The following is an 18,853-nucleotide window of genomic DNA, read 5'->3' on the forward strand; positions in this document are numbered from 1 at the left end:
AGTAAACCCACGCGGACACGGGGAGAACATGCAAACTCCACACAGAAGGGACCCGGACCGCCCCACCTGGGGATCGAACCCAGGACCTTCTTGCTGTGAGGCGATCATTACTGAGTGAATATGTTGAGCATTTATTAGGTTATCTTGTACTTAGCTGTTTGTATACCTAAAACATGTTTTGTTGCTCTTCCCTTGTCAGTTCTGTTGTAATTTTTTGTTCCTTATCTTATGTTTTTTGTAGCTATAGATAAGATCTGTGTGATCTATAGTTTTCTAACTGGGATTTTATCCAATAGGGTCTGATAAATCACGGAGGTAAAACCTTAGAAGATATTCCACAGTAAGGGTTAGCATATTGTTTACTATCTGGCAACCCTGTGCAGAGTAGCTCAGTGTTGTCTTAAAAAAAGAAAAACAAACCACGAATCAACAGAAGAAAGTTCATTTCTAGTTCTAAACATATTTAGGGTGGTTTTTACCCACTTTTTGTCTCTCCCACGACGTTATTCCTCTCTTCTACAGCGTCAATTACATACAAATGGATCTTATGCAAATTAGGCGACTTCTAGGACAGCCAATAGCTACTTTCCTTACTGCGGAGTTGGCAACACTGCCCACACCATTACGTTTAGTATTGCAGCTGTAACCACATGTGTCTGTTTATTAGTCAAGCTGAGCCTACGTGTTCCTCTGTGGTACTCTAGCTCAACCCTTCATACACATTGTTCTGTTTTATTACTGTCGCCCCCTTCAACACACAGGGTCGTCAGCCACATCTTTTCACCTGCACGGAATGAAATCTTAACGAGAGCTGCGTTACGTTTGTAGAGACGAGCTCAGCTCTCCAAGCAATGAATTTTTGAGGTTTTCCCTCCAATACAGACACAGCCAGTCAACAGAACAGAATGTTTTCAGATCTAGTATTTTGATGGCAACTTTGCATCCAGTGGCTTTGCTGCCTTGCGTCCAGTGATCCCGGGGGCGAATAATGTGACCCTGGCTGGGATGTAGCAGTGGTGGAACCTGAAAATGAAATAAAATAAATGCAAATCTCATTAGGATACATTCGCAACTGAGAATTTTACTCACAACCTCATATTTTTACTAGGTGAAGCTTCAGTCGCTGCAGGACACAAGTCTTCTGAGGGACTCGCCCTGATGGACCAACAGAATAGTGGTTTCCAACAGAAGCCTTTAAAAGAGGAAGAACTGGAAGATACAGATGATCTGAGTAAGAATGTATTTAATCTAAAGCAAAGGAAACGCACTTTTTTACCTGTGCCACCCACACGTCTCTTTACAAGCATTTATTTACCCCGGTATTTAATAACAATTTACCAGGTCAAGGTTTTCGTGTGAATGCATCCCAAATCTGACACCTCAGTTGACCAGGTCAGGAACTTGAATAATACATAATGCATAGGTGTACATTGTGTTAAAGTATGCATGAACAAAAGCCCACAGATTACTGAGTAAGACGCCTACCGAGGTCAGTGATTTAAACTTACAATACAGTAAACAACCCACAGGAACAAATATTATAATGAACTGTTTGGAAGAGAAAGTTTTTGAGACATGTATCCACACTTGAACACTTTTTGTGGGCAAATATTGCATTGTAATTGTAGTGTATTAGTTCAACAGTTCGTCCTCTGCATACGAACAAGTTCAGTTTCAAGAGCTCAGCTGCAGGTTCATCCATCCAGCAGTTAGCATATTACTCACTGCCACATGTTTTATCTGCTGAACTTCATTTCATTTATTAATAAACATCCATTCCTGTATTTCAGGTTTGCAACACATTCCAAAAAAAGTTGGGACGAGGGCAGTTTAGGGCTAGTAATGAGGTGAAAACACTAAATAATGATGTGATGTGAACAGGTGATTGTGATCATGGTTTGGTACAAAAGCAGCATCCAGGAAAGGCTGAGAGTCTCTGATGAGTAAAGATGATCAGAGGATCCAGTTTGTCCACAAATGTGTGAGAAAATGATTGAAATGTTTAAAAACAATGAACCTCAAAGAAAGATTGGAAGGGATTTGCATGTTCTCCCTCTACAGTGCAGAATATCATTAAACCATTTAAGGAATCAGGAGAAATTTCAGTGTGTAAAGGTCGAGGGTGAGAGCTTAATCTGAACGCCCGTGATCTTCCATCCCTCAGACGGCGCCGCATCAAGAACCTCCACTCAACACTAGCTGATATAAGCACATGGGTGAGGGATTAGTTTATCAAACCTTTATCAGCTCTACAATACAGAGTTACTGCACTAATCATACTTAACACTTTACTGTGCAAAAAAGAAGCCTTGTGTTAACCACGTCCAGAAGCGGCGTCGACTTCTCTGGGCTCGGAGGCATCTAGGATGGACCAACTTTTTTTGGAATGTGTTGAAGGACTGAAATGCAGGAATGAATGTTTATTAATAAATGAAATGAAGTTGAGCAGATAAAAGATGAAATATCTCAGGTTCATCCTGTCTGACATCAAATAAACGTCAAAGTCAAAGTAAGAAACTCTAATGGAATGTGGATAATGGATCAGAACCAGTAATTATCTAACATGGTGTCCTGTATAAAAGTGCTGCTCCAGTTCACTCTGGATTAAATAACAGTTTTTAATTTGATCTGTTGGTTTGAGGAAATACAAACTCACAGATTCTCCAGCTCTTCTGTATCTGTGTTACATGTTGATGTGTTTTTATATGGTGGAACTTAAACCACTGCAGGCTCTGAGGGACACGTCACCTGGGAGGGTCCTGTCCTAATAGTGGACCAAGAGAATCCTGTAAAAGATGAAGATCCTGAAGATCATGATGCTCTTGGTAATTACTCATACACCGATCAGCCATAACATTAAAACCACCTCCTTGTTTCTACACTCACTGTCCATGTTATCAGCTCCACTTACCATATAGAAGCACTGTGTAGTTCTACAATTACTGACTGTAGTCCATCTGTTTCACCAGTTACACTGACATGGTGGTGGTGTGTTAGTGTGTGTTGTGCTGGTATGAGTGGATCTAAACGCCTCACTGTCCCTGCTGGACTGAGAATAGTCCACCGACCAAAAACATCCAGCCGACAGCGCCCCGTGGGCAGCGCCCTGTGACCACTGATGAAGGTCTAGAAGATGACCGACTCAAACAGCAGCAATAGATGAGCGATCGTCTCTGACTTTACATCTACAAGGTGGACCGACTAGGTAGGAGCGTCTAATAGAGTGGACAGTGAGTGGACATACACTAACACACCAGCACCATCCACCACCTAAATAATACCTGCTCTGTGGTGGTCCTGACCATTGAAGAACTGCGTGAAAGGGGGCTAACAAAGCATGCTGAGAAACAAATGGCCTACAGTCAGTAATTGTAGAACTACAAAGTGCTTCTATATGGTAAGTGGAGCTGATAAAATGGACAGTGAGTGTAGAAACAGGGAGGTGGTTTTAATGTTATGGCTGATCAGTGTATATGCTAATGGTATTTTAGATGGTGGAACTTCAACCACTGCAAGGCACGTCACCTGGGAGGGGCATGTAGTGACGGTGGAACAACAGAATGGAGGTTTTCAAAAGAAGCCTTCAAAGAGGGAAAAACCGGAGGATGAAGATGGTCTTAGAGATGGTAAGAATAAAACCTTGGTAACAAGGATTCATCTAAGCCTGAATGTTAGGATGGTTAAGACATTATTGCCCAACTGAAGTTGGAATTCTTAATCTACGCTGTCATCTGGAGTCCAGTTACTGTGAAATCAACACTGGTGCGATGCCAGTGTTAACTGTTCTTAATAATGTAGCAGACATGGTCTGTAACGATGCTTAGGTAGGAGCTACGTGTCAGAGTAACGTCCACGTGGATGCAGGACCCGAGGTTCCCCAGGTAAGCGACGAAAACGTGATTCATCAGACCAGGCCACCTTCTTCCATTGCTCCGTGGTCCAGTTCCGATGCTCACGTGCCCATTGTTGGCGCTTTCGGCGGTGGACAGGGGTCAGCATGGGCACCCTGCGGCTATGCTGCCTCATACACAACAGACTGTGATGCTCTGTGTATTCTGACACCTTTCTATCAGAACCAGCATGAACTTCTTCAGCAGTCTGAGCTACAGGAGCTCGTCTGTTGGATCGGACCACACGTGCATCAATGAGCCTCGGTCGCCCATGATCCTGTCGCCGGTTTACCACTGTTCCTTCCTTGGAGCACTTTTGATAGATACTGACCACTACAGACCGGGACACACCCCACAAGAGCTGCAGCTTTGGAGATGCTCTGACCCAGACGTCTAGCCACTCGCTCAGTTCACTTGCTGCGTAATATAATAATATATCCCCCCCACTAACAGGTGCCGTGATGAAGAGATAATCAGTGTTATTCACTTCACCTGTCAGGGGTCAGAATGTTATACCTGCTCGGTGTATGTTCTACTGTAGGCTCTTGGGTGGTCTAGCGTTATAGGCCATTGCTGGCATGTCTTGTATGAGATATCAGTCAGTTAGTGGAGGATTTACTTTATAAAAACAGATAATCGATAAATCAGGATGTATTTCATTTTAATACTTTGGTATAAGACCTCAGTCTGGGTGAGAAGTGGAGTAATTGTTCACTCTTCTCTACAATGTTGGTTCATTTATAACTTGTAGTAAATCACACTTTCATTCTTCTGCTCCAGAAATGACCACGCCTAGTGGATATGGACATCTGACGCCCAGTAGAAGCTCCAGTCATCAAACCTCCTCTGGTACGGTCAGACTGAACACCTCTCATGGACGAAAGCACAAGGAAATTCACCTCTGCGTAGACTGTGGAAGGGGCTTCACTTGCCAGAGTGCTCTCAAGAGACATCGGCGCATTCACACCGGAGAGAAACCCCATCACTGCTCAGACTGCGGGAAGAGTTTTAATCGAGAGAGTACTCTCAAAATCCACCGGCGCATTCACACCGGAGAGAAACCGTATCGCTGCTCGCACTGTGAGAAGAGTTTTTATCAACAGAGCCATCTCCAAAAACACCAGCGCATTCACACCGGCGAGAAGCCGTATCGGTGCTCACACTGTGAGAAGAGCTTCACTCAGCAGAACGATCTCAAAACCCACCAGCGCATTCACACCGGAGAGAGACCCTACCGCTGTTCACTGTGCGGAAAGAGCTTCACCGACCAGAGCCATCTCAAAACCCACCAGCGCATTCACACCGGGGAGAAGCCGTACCAGTGCTCACAGTGTGGGAAGAGCTTTATACAGCGGAGTAACCTTAAAATACACCAGCACATTCACACCGGGGAGAGACCCTATCAGTGCTCGCAGTGCGGGAAGAGGTTCAATCAACAGAGTCATCTCAAAATACACCAGCGCATTCACACGGGAGAGAAACCGTACCAGTGCTCAGAGTGTGAGAAGAGGTTTAATCATCAGAGTCATCTCAGAACACACCAGCGCATTCACACTGGGGAGAAACCGTACTGCTGCTCGCAGTGTGGCAGTGGCTTTACATATTTATTAACACTTAAGAAACATAAGTGTGCTCACTCGGAGGCATCAAACCGTCCAGAATCATTATAAATTCTTTCCTTTTTTAATGTAGTATTTTAGACAGGTGTTAGCAGCTATAAACCATTCTTAATCATGTACCATGAATGTTAACAAATTGGTTCCAGAGCTAGGAAGTCAGTCAGAGGTCTATGAGCTTTCGTCTGGACCGGTTGTTCCACTCCGTATGTCTCAGACATCCCAAGTTGCAAAAACTCATTTCAGGGAGGTACCCCCGGACTAACGGATTTAGGTTCCCTACATAGTGCACTAGATAGTATATTAGAAAATAATTTATGTTCCCTACATAGTGCACTACATAGTATGGAAGATAATAGATTTATGTTCCCTACAAAGTGCACTAGATTGTATATTAGAAAAGAATTTATGTTCCTTACTTAGTGCACTAGATAGTGTACTAGATAATAGACTTATGTTTCTTACATAATGCTTTAGGTAGCGTATTAGTTAACAGATTTAGGTTCCCTACATAGTGCACTAGATAGTATATTAGAAAATAATTTATGTTCCCTACATAGTGCACTACATAGTGTGAAAGATAATAGATTCATGTTCCCTACATAGTGCACTAGATTGTATATTAGAAAAGAATTTATGTTCCTTACTTAGTGCACTAGATAGTGTACTAGATAATAGACTTATGTTTCTTACATAATGCTTTAGGTAGCGTATTAGTTAACAGATTTAGGTTCCCTACATAGTGCACTAGATAGTATATTAGAAAATAATTTATGTTCCCTACATAGTGCACTACATAGTGTGAAAGATAATAGATTCATGTTCCCTACATAGTGCACTAGATTGTATATTAGAAAAGAATTTATGTTCCTTACTTAGTGCACTAGATAGTGTACTAGATAATAGACTTATGTTTCTTACATAATGCTTTAGGTAGCGTATTAGTTAACGGATTTAGGTTCCCTACATAGTGCACTAGATAGTATATTAGAAAAGAATGTATGTTTCCTACATAGTGCACTACATAGTGTGAAAGATAATAGATTCATGTTCCCTACATAGTGCACTAGATAGTATATTAGAAAAGAATTTATGTTCCTTACTTAGTGCACTAGATAGTGTACTAGATAATAGACTTATGTATCTTACATAATGCTTTAGGTAGCGTATTAGTTAACGGATTTAGGTTCCCTACATAATGCACTAGAAAGTGAATTAGACAATTTGTTTATGTTCCTTACACAGTGCACTAGATAGTGTATTACATAATTAATTATGTTCCCTACATAGTGCACTAGATAGTGTATTACATAATTAATTATGTTCCCTACATAGTGCACTAGATTGTATATCAGATAACAGAGTTAATACGCAATCGGGAATAAAGTCTGTGTCGCCTGTGTGCGCATGTGTGTGTGCATGCATGTGTGTGTGTGTGTGCATGTGTGTGTGTGTGTGTGTGTGTGTGTGTGTGTGCGCTCTTGGCCGCTCGTTCTAGATTCCGGGAGATTTTATCTGACTTGCGGGTATCAGGGAGCCGCTATGTAAATGCGGGAGACTCCCGGAACTTCCGGGACACTTGGGATGTCTGATGTGTGTCCTTGTATTTCAAACCAAAGCCAGGGGTCAGATTTTATGATTTCTCTATTGATGGTTGTGACTGCGACTGGTTTATTATTTATTAGGATTTTAACGTCGTGTTTTACACTAATTTCTGGTTTAAATTCTACTTATCCGACAGGCGTCATTTCATTTGCAAGGGTAATCATAAATCTCATGTTGCTCCTGTTCAACAGGGTGTTCCCCAGGGCTCTGTGTTGGGACCACTGCTGTTTATTATTTACATCCTGCCCCTTGGCGATATATTCCGTCATCATGGGTTGAATTTTCACTGTTACGCAGACGACACCCAGGTATATCTAAACTTCTATATCTAAACCATCTGCCCCGTTTCCACCCCTCTCCTTCACCGAGTGCATCCATGATCTAAACTCATGGCTGCGTGAGAATTTTTCTTCTACTGAATGCCCATGAGTCTCCTCTCTCACTAACACATCCCTCACCATTGCTGTTATCCCTGTTCAGTCTTCTTCCAAGACCCGAAATCCAGGGGTTCTGTTTGACCCTCTCCTGTCACTGGAGCCACATATAAGTTCACTGGTGAGGTCCGCCTTCTTCCAGCGTCCGTTTCTGTCATTTAAAGCTGCTGAGACCCCGGTACATGCTTTTGTTACCTCCAAACTAGACTACTGCAATTCTGTCCTCTATGGGCTTCCCTTGAAATCCCTCCGACCCCTGCAGATCGTTCAGAACGTTGCTGCCCGAGTGCTGACCCGGTCTAAAAAACATGAGCATATCACCCCGGCATCAGAACGACTCCACTGGCTTCCAGTCACTAAGCATCAATATAAAATTCTAGTGCTCACTTTTAAGGCACTTTATGGTCTGGCTCGCTTGTGTCTGACTGATCTTCTACACCGTTATGTCTCTTCTCGTAGGATAAGGTCGTCTGATGCTGGTCTCCTGGCTGCTCCTAGGTTTAGGTTGACCACCGTGGGTGGTAGATCATTTAGTGTTGCTGCCCCAACACTGTGGAACTTGTTTACTCAGCACGTTCACTCGTCTTCTTCTGATTCAGTTTGATCTTGTTCGTTTGTGATGATGATTCCTATGTAAAGCGTCCGTGGGTACTATGACAGGCGCTATATAAGTTGAATTTATTTTTATTATTATTATTATTATTATTATGACAGAAATGATAGATAAACTCCACACAGAAAGGACCCGGACCGCCCCACCTGGGGATCGAACCCAGGACCTTATCGCTGTGAGATATTTAGTTTTATAAGCTGTAGGAAGATTTGTCTTGTATAAGCCATATATCTGATAAAATGCAAATGTTTTGGAACACTCCGAACATTATATTGTATTAATTAATTATCCGAATGACTTACATGTGTGATGTATTTAAACAAACTGTAATTATATTTAGTTTTAGCAGTATAATAACTCAATATACTGTTGTCCTCAACATGTACAAGCCCTTTTATTTATTTTTTAAATATCTATCTTTAAAATGTTTCTATTTAAATCTTGTGTACACTTCTATCATATTTACTTATATAAATAAATTACTCATTTTTTCGTGTTGCTTATTGTAGTTTTTGCATTTAATGTCATTCATGTTGAACTTTTATAATAATTAAACTTGATTGTAATGATCGGAGATAATTCTAAACAATTGGTACTGAATTGTATCAGTATATACAGTGGTGATATTTTTTAAATACATATTTTTAAATAAAACTAGGGATGTAACGATACGCTCTACCCACGATGCGATACGATTTATGATACTGGGTTCACAATACGATTTTTTACCGATTTTTTTAAACAAAATTAAATTGAAGACAAATTATGACAAAGTTTCCTTTTATTATTTCTCTTTAAATGAAATAAAATCCTGTATTTGTGCTTATCTTTTATTGATCTAAATAATGAATGCCCTTTTATTTCTGAGGTAGGTACAGACTATGCAGCACAATGCTGCACATTTCCCTTTTTGTGTAAAAAAACTTAAATGAAATAAATCCCACATTAAATAAATAAATGAATAATACAAATAAGTATAAATAAGTATCCTCACATAAATACATTTGGCTGGAAAATTCCGAACCTGGCAACCTTGTAGTGACGTCAACCAGGCGAGGTGAATAGCTGAAATGAAATTCAGCGCCCTCTGCTGTTTAAAGTGAATATGGATTTATTATACATGTAAACCGATTAGAATCGTTACACATGTGAATCGATTTTTAACTGTCTTGTGGTGCATCGTTACATCCCGACCTAAAACTGATCTGCAGTCCCAGGGCACGGCTGGGACAGACCAGACCAGACTATTATCAGACCAGAGAATCTCCAATCTTCTCCCAGCTCTTTTATACTGACTGTTGGGTTCTTCATTACCTCAGTGACCAATGTCCTTCTTGCCCAGTTTGGCTATATGGCCAAATTGGAAGGGGTTCAAGGTCGTGCCAAGCTTCTTGCATTTTAAAATGATTAAAGCCACTGTGGTCCTGAGAACACTCAAAACCTTAGATATAGATTCATATCCTTGTTCTGATCTATGCTTTGCTACAGTTTACAGTCTCTTTGACTTAATGGGTTGGTCGTCCCACACCACAAACATTAAACACTTACAGTCGCTACATGAATATCCTGTGTTTGGTTATTATAACAGATAATTCCTAAAACAAGCTGATTTAATCAAAAAGATCTAAGTACCAATATATAGATTCATCAGGTTTAACACAGAGGGTCCCTTAACACTTAAACTGTTAAAACAAGCTCACGTGTCTACTGAGGTGCTGGAGGCTATCCCAGCTTTTCAATGGGCGCAAGGCACACAGTAACACCCTGGACGAGACGCCAGTCCATCGCAGGCCAGACACACACACACACACACACTCATTCACCTACAGGGCAATTCAGTGTCTCCAGTTAACCTGACTGTGGGAGGAAACCGGAGCTCCCGGAGGAAACCCACACAGACACGGGGAGAACATACAAACTCCGCACAGAAAGGACCCGGACCGCCCCACCTGGAGATCGAACCCAGGACCTTCTTGCTGTGAGGCAGTGGCAGTGATAGCTCAGTGGTTAAGGTACTGGACTAGTAAACAGAAGGTTGCCGGTTCAAGCCACGCCACCACCAAGTTGCCACTGTTGGGTCCCTGAGCAAGGCCCTTAACCCTCAATTGCTCATCGTGTTCAGCTCATTGTGTAAGTCGCTTTGGATAAGAGCGTCTGCTGAAAATGTAAAATGTGAGGCGACAGTGCTACCCACTTAGCCACCGTGCCGCCCCAATGTAACACAAGTCAAAGCAAATTTAAGAAACTGCATTTTTTTGAGCTGTGCTATAGAAGATGAGAAGCTCAGGTTTTATTTATGTTTAATTCAATAAAGATGTACAATTTAACAATTGTACGGAATTACTCACCAAGCTGATGTAACTGATGTTGATATGGAACTATTGCAAATAGGGCAGCAAGGTGGCTCTGTGGGTAGGACTGTCGCCTCACAGCAAGAAGGTCTTGGGGTCGATCCCCAGGCGGGGCGGTCCGGGTCTTTTCTGTGTGGAGTTTGCACGTTCTCCCCGTGTATGCGTGGGTTTCCTCCGGGTGCTCCGGTTTCCTCCCACAGTCCAGAAACATGCAGCCAGGCTAATTGGAAACACTGAATCGTCCTATAGGTACCAGCCGCTAGGATGCATAAACCAGTGCATTGTGGTGCCGGTCTCAAGCCCGGATAAATAGAGAGCGTCGTGTCAGGAAGGGCATCGGGGGTAAAACCTGTGCCAGATCAATAATGCGGATCACGATCCGCCGGTGACCCCTAACGGGAGCAGCTGAGGAAATAGAGATTTACATCCTTTATCCAAAGTGACTTACAATTATGACTGAACACAATTCTTTTGAGCAATTGAGAGTTAAGGGCCTTGCTCAGGGGCCCAACAGTGGCAACCTGGCGGTAGTGGGGCTTGAATTACCAGTCCAGGACCTTAACCACTGGACTACCACTGCCCTTGGAACTAGGAGATGGAACTATCGCAAACGCAGATCACTGAACACACCTTGAGTAATGATTAAGACTGAACTTCTTATTGAGAGGAGTTCAACAAAACTTCAATCTTAATAAATAGTTATAATATTTTATCATTTGAGTTAAATAATTGTAATTGTTTACATTTTAATGTCGGGCATGTGGAGCTCCATCCTCCAGTGCAGCAGGGGGATTTAATGCAGCTCCTCAGCTGCTCCACAACCCGACAATAAACCACAGAAGAAGAAGAAGCTCCAGCGGCTGGTGTGTTTGTACTAAAGTGAATCATCTGTAAGTAAAATATCGATTTATTTACTTATTGCACTTCAATTATTACATCCTACATTCTAATTATTAATAAAACTGCAGTTCATAATAAAATATCACTGTGAGGATTTGAGGAGCTTTTAACTACTATCTAATTTAAACACACAAACCGCTAGCTGCTCCGCTAACCGTTAGCATCAGACATGATTCAGTATTGGTGAACCGATTCATTCGAACCGATTCAGTTGCTTGGAACCGATTCAGAGTTTTGCTTTGTTTGCTCAGTTTGATCTCTAGATATTGAAGCTTTTACAGTGTAATGGCATGTTTACATGCATAAAGTGGTCTGATTGTCAAGAAATCTAATAATAATAATAATAATCTGACTACTGTGTTTATATGCACATATTAATCAGATTATTGATTGATTGAGTACTTTATTTATCCTCGAAGGGAAAGAATAAAAAAATTAAGACAAATGTAAATACAAGTAAGATATAAAATATAAAAATATTAAATATTAAAATATATGTAAAGAAAATAAAATGTAATAATATAAAAAATAAAAGCATAAAACATCTAGCAGGACAAGAACAAAAAAAACTAAAGGTGTAGTTACGTGCGTTGTGCAATTTAAAACTGTGCAAATAAAACAGCACCATGTGCAAATTGTAAGTTTGATTGCCTTCAGTGGGTGTTATAGGTTCTGAGTCCTTCTCCTGCACCAGTGAGAGTTATTATAGGTAGCCACCGCTGTGGGCAGAACCTCCTATAGCGCTCTTTGTTGCAGCGGAGTTGGCGGAAGCTTCCACTAAAAGCACTTTGCTGTTTGATCAGCAGGTCTGGTAGCGGGTGTTTGATGTCGTCCATTATATCGAGCAGCTTGTGCAAGATTCTCTGCTCAACAACTGGCTCTAGGGGCTCCAGAGCAAAACCCAGCAGAGAACCAGCCTTCCTGATAAGCTTGTTCAGCTTCTTGGAGTCTTTGGCTCTAATGCTGCTGATGGCTGCATAGAAAATTACACTTTCGACTACAGACTGGTAAAAAATGTGCAGCATCTTGCTGCAAACATTGAAGGACCTGAGCCTCCTTAAAAGATAAAGTCTGCTCTGGCCCTTTCTGTAGACAGCCTCGGTGTTGCACTTCCCGACCAGGCAGTCCTGGTCTTCCTGAAGTCTAGGACCATCTTTTGTCTTAGTCACATTTAAAAGAAGTAGGTTGTTCCTGGACCATGAGACAAAGCGGTCAACCAGATCCCTGTACTCATTCTCATCTCCACCCCTGATACACCCCACCACTGCTGAGTCATCTGAGAACTTTTGTAGATGACAGGACTCAGAGTTGTACTGGACATCTGAGGTATACAGGGTAAAGAGAAAAGGTGAGAGAACGGTGCTGCGGTGCTCCTATACTGCTAACCACCTGATCAGAGACACCTCCTTTCAGTCGCACAAACTGCGGTCTGTCTGTCAGGTAGTCAGTGATCCAGGAGGTTGTGAAGGTGTTCACTTGCATCATTTGGAGCTTCTCTTTAAGCATTAAAGGCTGGATGGTGTTAAAAGCGCTACGACCAACATCTGAGTTTTTATGGGTACATTAGTAATGTGATTTCTCTGTGTAATTTCCTGTAGTGTTGCTCACATTCCAGTGTCCGTTTATGGGTCATTCCTACAATTCGGTGCCTTTTGTGTCCCCAGTTCTGATCATCGTATTTATTAAGTACATTTTAAACAATATAATTATCTAAACATCTCACTGAAATAATGAACACTTCCAAACACTAAACACAATGTTTTCTACCCCCTAAAATGTATACATTTTACACTGTTTTTATCCCTTAGATAGCAGAGGTTTTCCCATGATCCCCAGTGCTGTACATTCTGATTTAGTGATGATATATGAGGTTTAATCATGAAAATATCTCAGTCTTTCAATACTGTTTAAAAGGTTTGATTAAATCCCTCTAAGTCCCCAAGTTTGATTTTATTGCTGATTATGAGGGTTTTTCACACGTCCCTCAAGTTTCCGTCCACCCTGTTATTTCTGACTACTGTCTCTAAAAATGAAGAGCTGTTTTACATACTGACATCATTTCCTGGATGGAAAACGACTGTGGAAGATGAGCGGCTTATTAAACTTATCATTTTAATGTTGTTTTTTCCACATTTGATCCTAAAAGTCTTATATGGTCGACCGTAACATGTCCACCCTGTAATTCTTCATAAAAGTCTTATGTGGTCAACCATCATTTGATGTCAGAATGTCCACCCTGTTATGGTCCACCCTGTTACAACCTAATACGTAACAGGCTGGACGTCACAGTGTATATGAGGTGCGTGTGTGATTTATATAGCTTTATTATATAGTTTGGTTATAATAATAACAGAAATATTGATATTATGTGTGAATCCTTTAAAGAACGGCCTTAAGTGCAGCTGAAAGACGGAAACACGACAGTTCTGCATTTGTCCGTAACAGGGTAACAGGACATTCTGGGTCAGAGACGGCATAACAATGCTTTAATATAACCTACAGTGTGTGTGCTTGAGCTCGAACAATATTAGTTTGGAAAAGTATAACAAATTAAAACAGTGTTTTATGCTCAAAAAGTTTTAAGGTCCCAGGAACGACCCTTATAATTAAATTATTGCAATCAAGAAGTGTTGAAGAGATATCTGCAGCTGGGATGTATTTGAAACCCATCTGAAATAGTGGGAATACATCGTATTGAGCAGCCACATGAACAACGATTGGCCTGTTGTTCAGATAGGGGTGGGATATTAAACCGGATGGGGTCTCTCTCTCACCTCTGCTGGCTGATTGATGGCGCCCGCACAGAGACGGGGAGGAAGTGCGGCTCGGGGTGCGTCTCTCCGTACACAGCGCTGATTCGCAGCTGATCTCGTCTGGTGTAGGTGACGAGATGCATACGGCTGCTGCCCACGTGTCGGAGGGGGCGTGGGTTAGCTTCGTTCTCCTCAATCGGAGCTGGGATCGGCATTAGTGGAGAGGAAGAATGACGCAATCTGGCAGTTGGATGCGCTAAAAGGGAGAAAATGCACAAACAAAATAAATATATAAAGAAGATCAAAAAACTGCTTTAACGAGACTCTTCTTTTATTGCAATCCAGAGTAGTAATGACTCTTTATGTAGGAGTGGAGGTTAGCACCAGTAGACAGGAAACATAATGCAATCGGGTAATTGGACACGCCTAGATTGGGAGGAAAATTGCCAGGAAAATGTGAAAAATAAGATGAATTTTGCAGCACTAATTGGAATACTAATTGTTTATGATCTCAATGATCTGATTACTGGTTAGAAATGTAGGTAGTTTATTTAGCTTGTGTCTCTATTCGAATAATGAGATTTGATTGTATTAGTGTGTATAGTATATAAACACTGTGTTTCTGTGTTTATTCTCTTTTTCAGAATCGTATTAAATCATTTTTTAATAATGGAATCGGCAGCGTTGGAAAGCGACACCTGTGTGCCCACAGAGAACGAAGACTTTCTGAAGATAAAAATAAAAAAGGAAGACGATGATGATGATGAAGGTGACTTGTGTAAGTAAACGTGGTGCACTGAGATCGTTACAGTACCGTTCCTAATCTGAATCCCACCTGTTCCTGTATCGTTGTATACTGAGTGCTCTGTTCTCATCAACACGTTCTTCATTTCAGTCTGTGTGTTTACTTCATGTATTTCAGGTGAAGGTGCGTCAGTCTCAGAGGAACACGTCACATGTACGGGACACGTCGCTCCAGTGAACCAGCAGAACGGAGATCTCCACATGAAAGAGGAAGAACCTGAAGATAAAGGTGAACTCAGTGAGATATTTCTATTATGTACAACCTCAAATCAGAAAACGTTGGGACAGCATGGAGTTCCTTACATTGACTTTGACTTTTATATGATGTCAGACAGGATGAAGTTGAGATATTTCATCTTTTATCTGCTCAACTTCATTTCATTTATTAATAAACATCCATTCCTGCATTTCAGACCTGCAACACATTCCAAAAAAAGTTGGGACGGGGGCAGTTTAGAGCTAGTAATGAGGTGAAAACACTAAATAATGATATGAACAGGTGATTGTAATCATGGTTTGGTACAAAAGCAGCATCCAGGAAAGGCTGAGAGTCTCTGATGAGTAAAGATGATCAGAGGATCCAGTTTGTCCACAAATGTGTGAGAAAATGATTGAAATGTTTAAAAACAATGAACTTCAAAGAAAGATTGGAAGGGATTTGCATGTTCTCCCTCTACAGTGCAGAATATCATGAAACCATTCAAGGAATCAGGAGGAATTTCAGTGTGTAAAGGACAAGGGCACGAGCTTAATCTGAACGCTCGTGATCTTCCATCCCTCAGACGGCGCCGCATCAAGAACCTCCACTCAACACTAACTGATATAATCACATGGGTGAGGGATTAGTTTATCAAACCTTTATCAAGCTCTACAATACAGAGTTACTGCACTAATCATACTTAACACTTTACTGTGCAAAAAAGAAGCTTTATGTTAACCACGTCCAGAAGCGGCGTCGACTTCTCTGGGCTCTGAGGCATCTAGGATGGACCATCACACAGTGGAAATGTGTATTGTGGTCAGATGAATCAGCATTCCAGCTCTTTTTTAGGGAAAAATGAAGAAGAAAAGGATCCAGACTGTAATCAGCAACAAGTTTAAAAGCCAGGGTGTATCATGGTATGTGGGTGTGTCAGTACCAGGGTGTATCATGGTATGTGGGTGTGTCAGTACCAGGGTGTATCATGGTATGTGGGTGTGTCAGTACCAGGGTGTATCATGGTATGTGGGTGTGTCAGTACCAGGGTGTATCATGGTATGTGGGTGTGTCAGTACCAGGGTCTGTCATGGTATGGGGGAGTGTCAGTACCAGGGTGTATCATGGTATGAGGGTGTGTCAGTACCAGGGTGTATCATGGTATGAGAGGGTGTCAGTACCAGGGTGTATCATGGTATGGGGGTGTAATCTGTAGTATTTTACATGGTTTCATCATTTCTTCTGCAGATGTGAGCTCCACCTTCTTCTGCTCCTTGTGCCCACATTCCTGTTCCACCCAGAACGACCTCTACACGCACATCAAGAGGAGCCACTACGAGGACGACGAGACCACGGTGAGACCTGGAGGCGTCGTCCATGAGGACGTGATGCCCGACGGAAGCTCCGCTGGTCTGCAGACCCCCTCGGGTGCTCTCGGCCTGAACGAGCCCAACGGACGGAAGCACAGAGAAATGTACCTCTGCTCGGATTGCGGCAAAGGCTTCAGCTGCTGGAGTGCTCTCAAAGTGCACCAGCGCATTCACACCGGAGAGAATCTGTACTTCTGCTCACACTGCGAGAAGTTCTTCACCGACCAGAGCAACCTCACCATCCACGAGCGCATCCACACCGGCGAGAAGCCCTACCAGTGCTCGCAGTGCGAGAAGAGCTTCAATCAAGAGAGCCATCTCCGGACGCACCAGCGCATTCACACGGGAGAGAAGCCCTACCAGTGCTTCGAGTGCGGCAAGAGCTTCAACAACCAGAGCAATCTCAAGAAGCACCAGCGCATTCACACCGGCGAGAAACCCTTCGAGTGCTCCGAGTGCGGCAAGAGCTTCAACCATCAGAGCGCCCTCAAGATCCACCAGCGCATTCACACCGGGGAGAAGCCCTACCACTGCGCGCAGTGCGAGAAGAGCTTCCTCGACCCGAGCGCGTTCAAGAAACACAAGCGCGTTCACTCCGGAGAGAAGCCGTACCAGTGCCCGCACTGTGGCAAGTGCTTCAACCAGCAGAATTCTCTGAAGAAGCACCTGCGCACTCACACTGGATGAACGCCGACCGTTTCTGAACTCTTCGCTTGATGCAGTGTTCTCGAACCACGCTAGGTCCTGATTAATGTAGCCGTATCTGTAGCCGTGTTCGTATTATTTGGGACGCACCCATATTGTGTTACTGTTTAAATGTCCTGAAGACCAGACCAGACCAGACACCTGCTGGTGGGGTTCTCATACCCTGGACCTGCTCTTCCATTAGAACATTGTGTGTTTTTCTCTTTGTAATGGTTAAAGTACTGAACACTAACAGTCTGAGGTGAGCAAGGTCTACAGTCCCTTAGACGTTCTGATATATACCATATAGAAGCACTTTGTAGTTCTACAATTACTGACTGTAGTCCATCTGTTTCTCTACATGCTTTGACCCCCACAGAGCAGGCATTATTTAGGTGGTGGATGATTCTCAGCACTGCAGTGACACTGACATGGTGCTGGTGTGTTAGTGTGTGTTGTGCTGGTATGAGTGGATCAGACACAGCAGCGCTGCTGGAGTTTTAAACACCGTGTCCACTCACTGTCCACTCTATTAGACACGCCTACCTAGTCGGTCCACCTTGTAGATGTTAAGTCAGAGACGATCGCTCATCTATTGCTGCTGTTTGAGTCGCTCATCTTCTAGACCTTCATCAGTGGTCACAGGACGCTGCCCACGGGGCGCTGTTGGCTGGATGTTTTTGGTTGGTGGACTATTCTCAGTCCAGCAGTGACAGTGACACTGACATGGTGGTGGTGTGTTAGCGTGTGTTGTGCCGGTATGAGTGGATCAGACACAGCAGCGCTGCTGGAGTTTTTAAACACCTCACCGTCACTGCTGGACTGAGAATCGTCCACCAACCAAAAACATCCAGCCAACAGCGCCCCGTGTGCAGCGTCCTGTGACCACTGATGAAGGTCTAGAAGATGAGCGACTCAAACAGCAGCAATAGATGAGCGATCGTCTCTGACTTTACATCTACGAGGTGGACCGACTAGGTAGGAGTGTCTAATAGAGTGGACAGTGAGTGGACACGGTGTTTAAAAACTCCAGCAGCACTGCTGTGTCTGATCCACTCATACCAGCACAACACACACTAACACACCACCAGTGTCACTGCAGAGTTGAGAATCATCCACCACCTAAATAATACCTGCTCTGTGGGGGTCCTGACCATTGAAGAACAGCATGAAAGGGGGTAACAAAGCACGTAGAGAAACAGATGGACAACAGTCAGTAATTGTAGAACTACAAAGTGCTTCTATATGGTAAGTGGAGCTGATAAAAAGGAGGCGGTTTTATAGTTTTAGATGCAGATCTGTACGTCTTTAAGCTCTGACCTCGTTAATATCGACCTCTAGTCTCTAGAACCCTATTTTTAACACGTAGTCCCTTTTAGAATCCATTCATATAAAATGTTCTGTTTCTTTTATTATAACGTTTGTAGCATGTATTAGATGTTACATGATTAGTGTTACATGGTGATGATGAATGAAGAGGATTGATGAAGGCTTTTGGATTTTATTTGTAAGCACAGTGGTGCAAGTTCTGTTTTTAAATAAAAGTACTCCTTAAACACTACAGATGAAACGTTTTCATGCATCATACATGGTTAGTAACATTATGACCGCCTTCCTTATATTGCCAAAACAGCCCT

The 18,853-nt window shown here is 42.6% G+C and overlaps 1 protein-coding gene across 1 annotated transcript; it reads left to right on the forward strand.

Annotated features, from left to right (window-relative positions):
- Positions 1-2,767: 2,767 nt before the first annotated feature.
- Positions 2,768-17,565, forward strand: LOC134302643 (zinc finger protein ZFP2-like). The gene is made up of 7 exons (XM_062987814.1): positions 2,768-2,825; positions 3,492-3,626; positions 4,671-5,543; positions 11,276-11,399; positions 14,807-14,940; positions 15,085-15,195; positions 16,411-17,565. The coding sequence occupies exons 3-7, from the start codon at positions 4,673-4,675 to the stop codon at positions 17,217-17,219; spliced, it is 2,049 nt and encodes a 682-aa protein (XP_062843884.1). The 5' UTR covers positions 2,768-2,825; positions 3,492-3,626; positions 4,671-4,672; the 3' UTR covers positions 17,220-17,565.
- The last annotated feature ends 1,288 nt before the right edge of the window (positions 17,566-18,853 follow it).

The sequence above is a fragment of the Trichomycterus rosablanca genome, chromosome 2, assembly GCF_030014385.1.
Source record: "Trichomycterus rosablanca isolate fTriRos1 chromosome 2, fTriRos1.hap1, whole genome shotgun sequence".
NCBI lineage: Eukaryota > Metazoa > Chordata > Actinopteri > Siluriformes > Trichomycteridae > Trichomycterus > Trichomycterus rosablanca.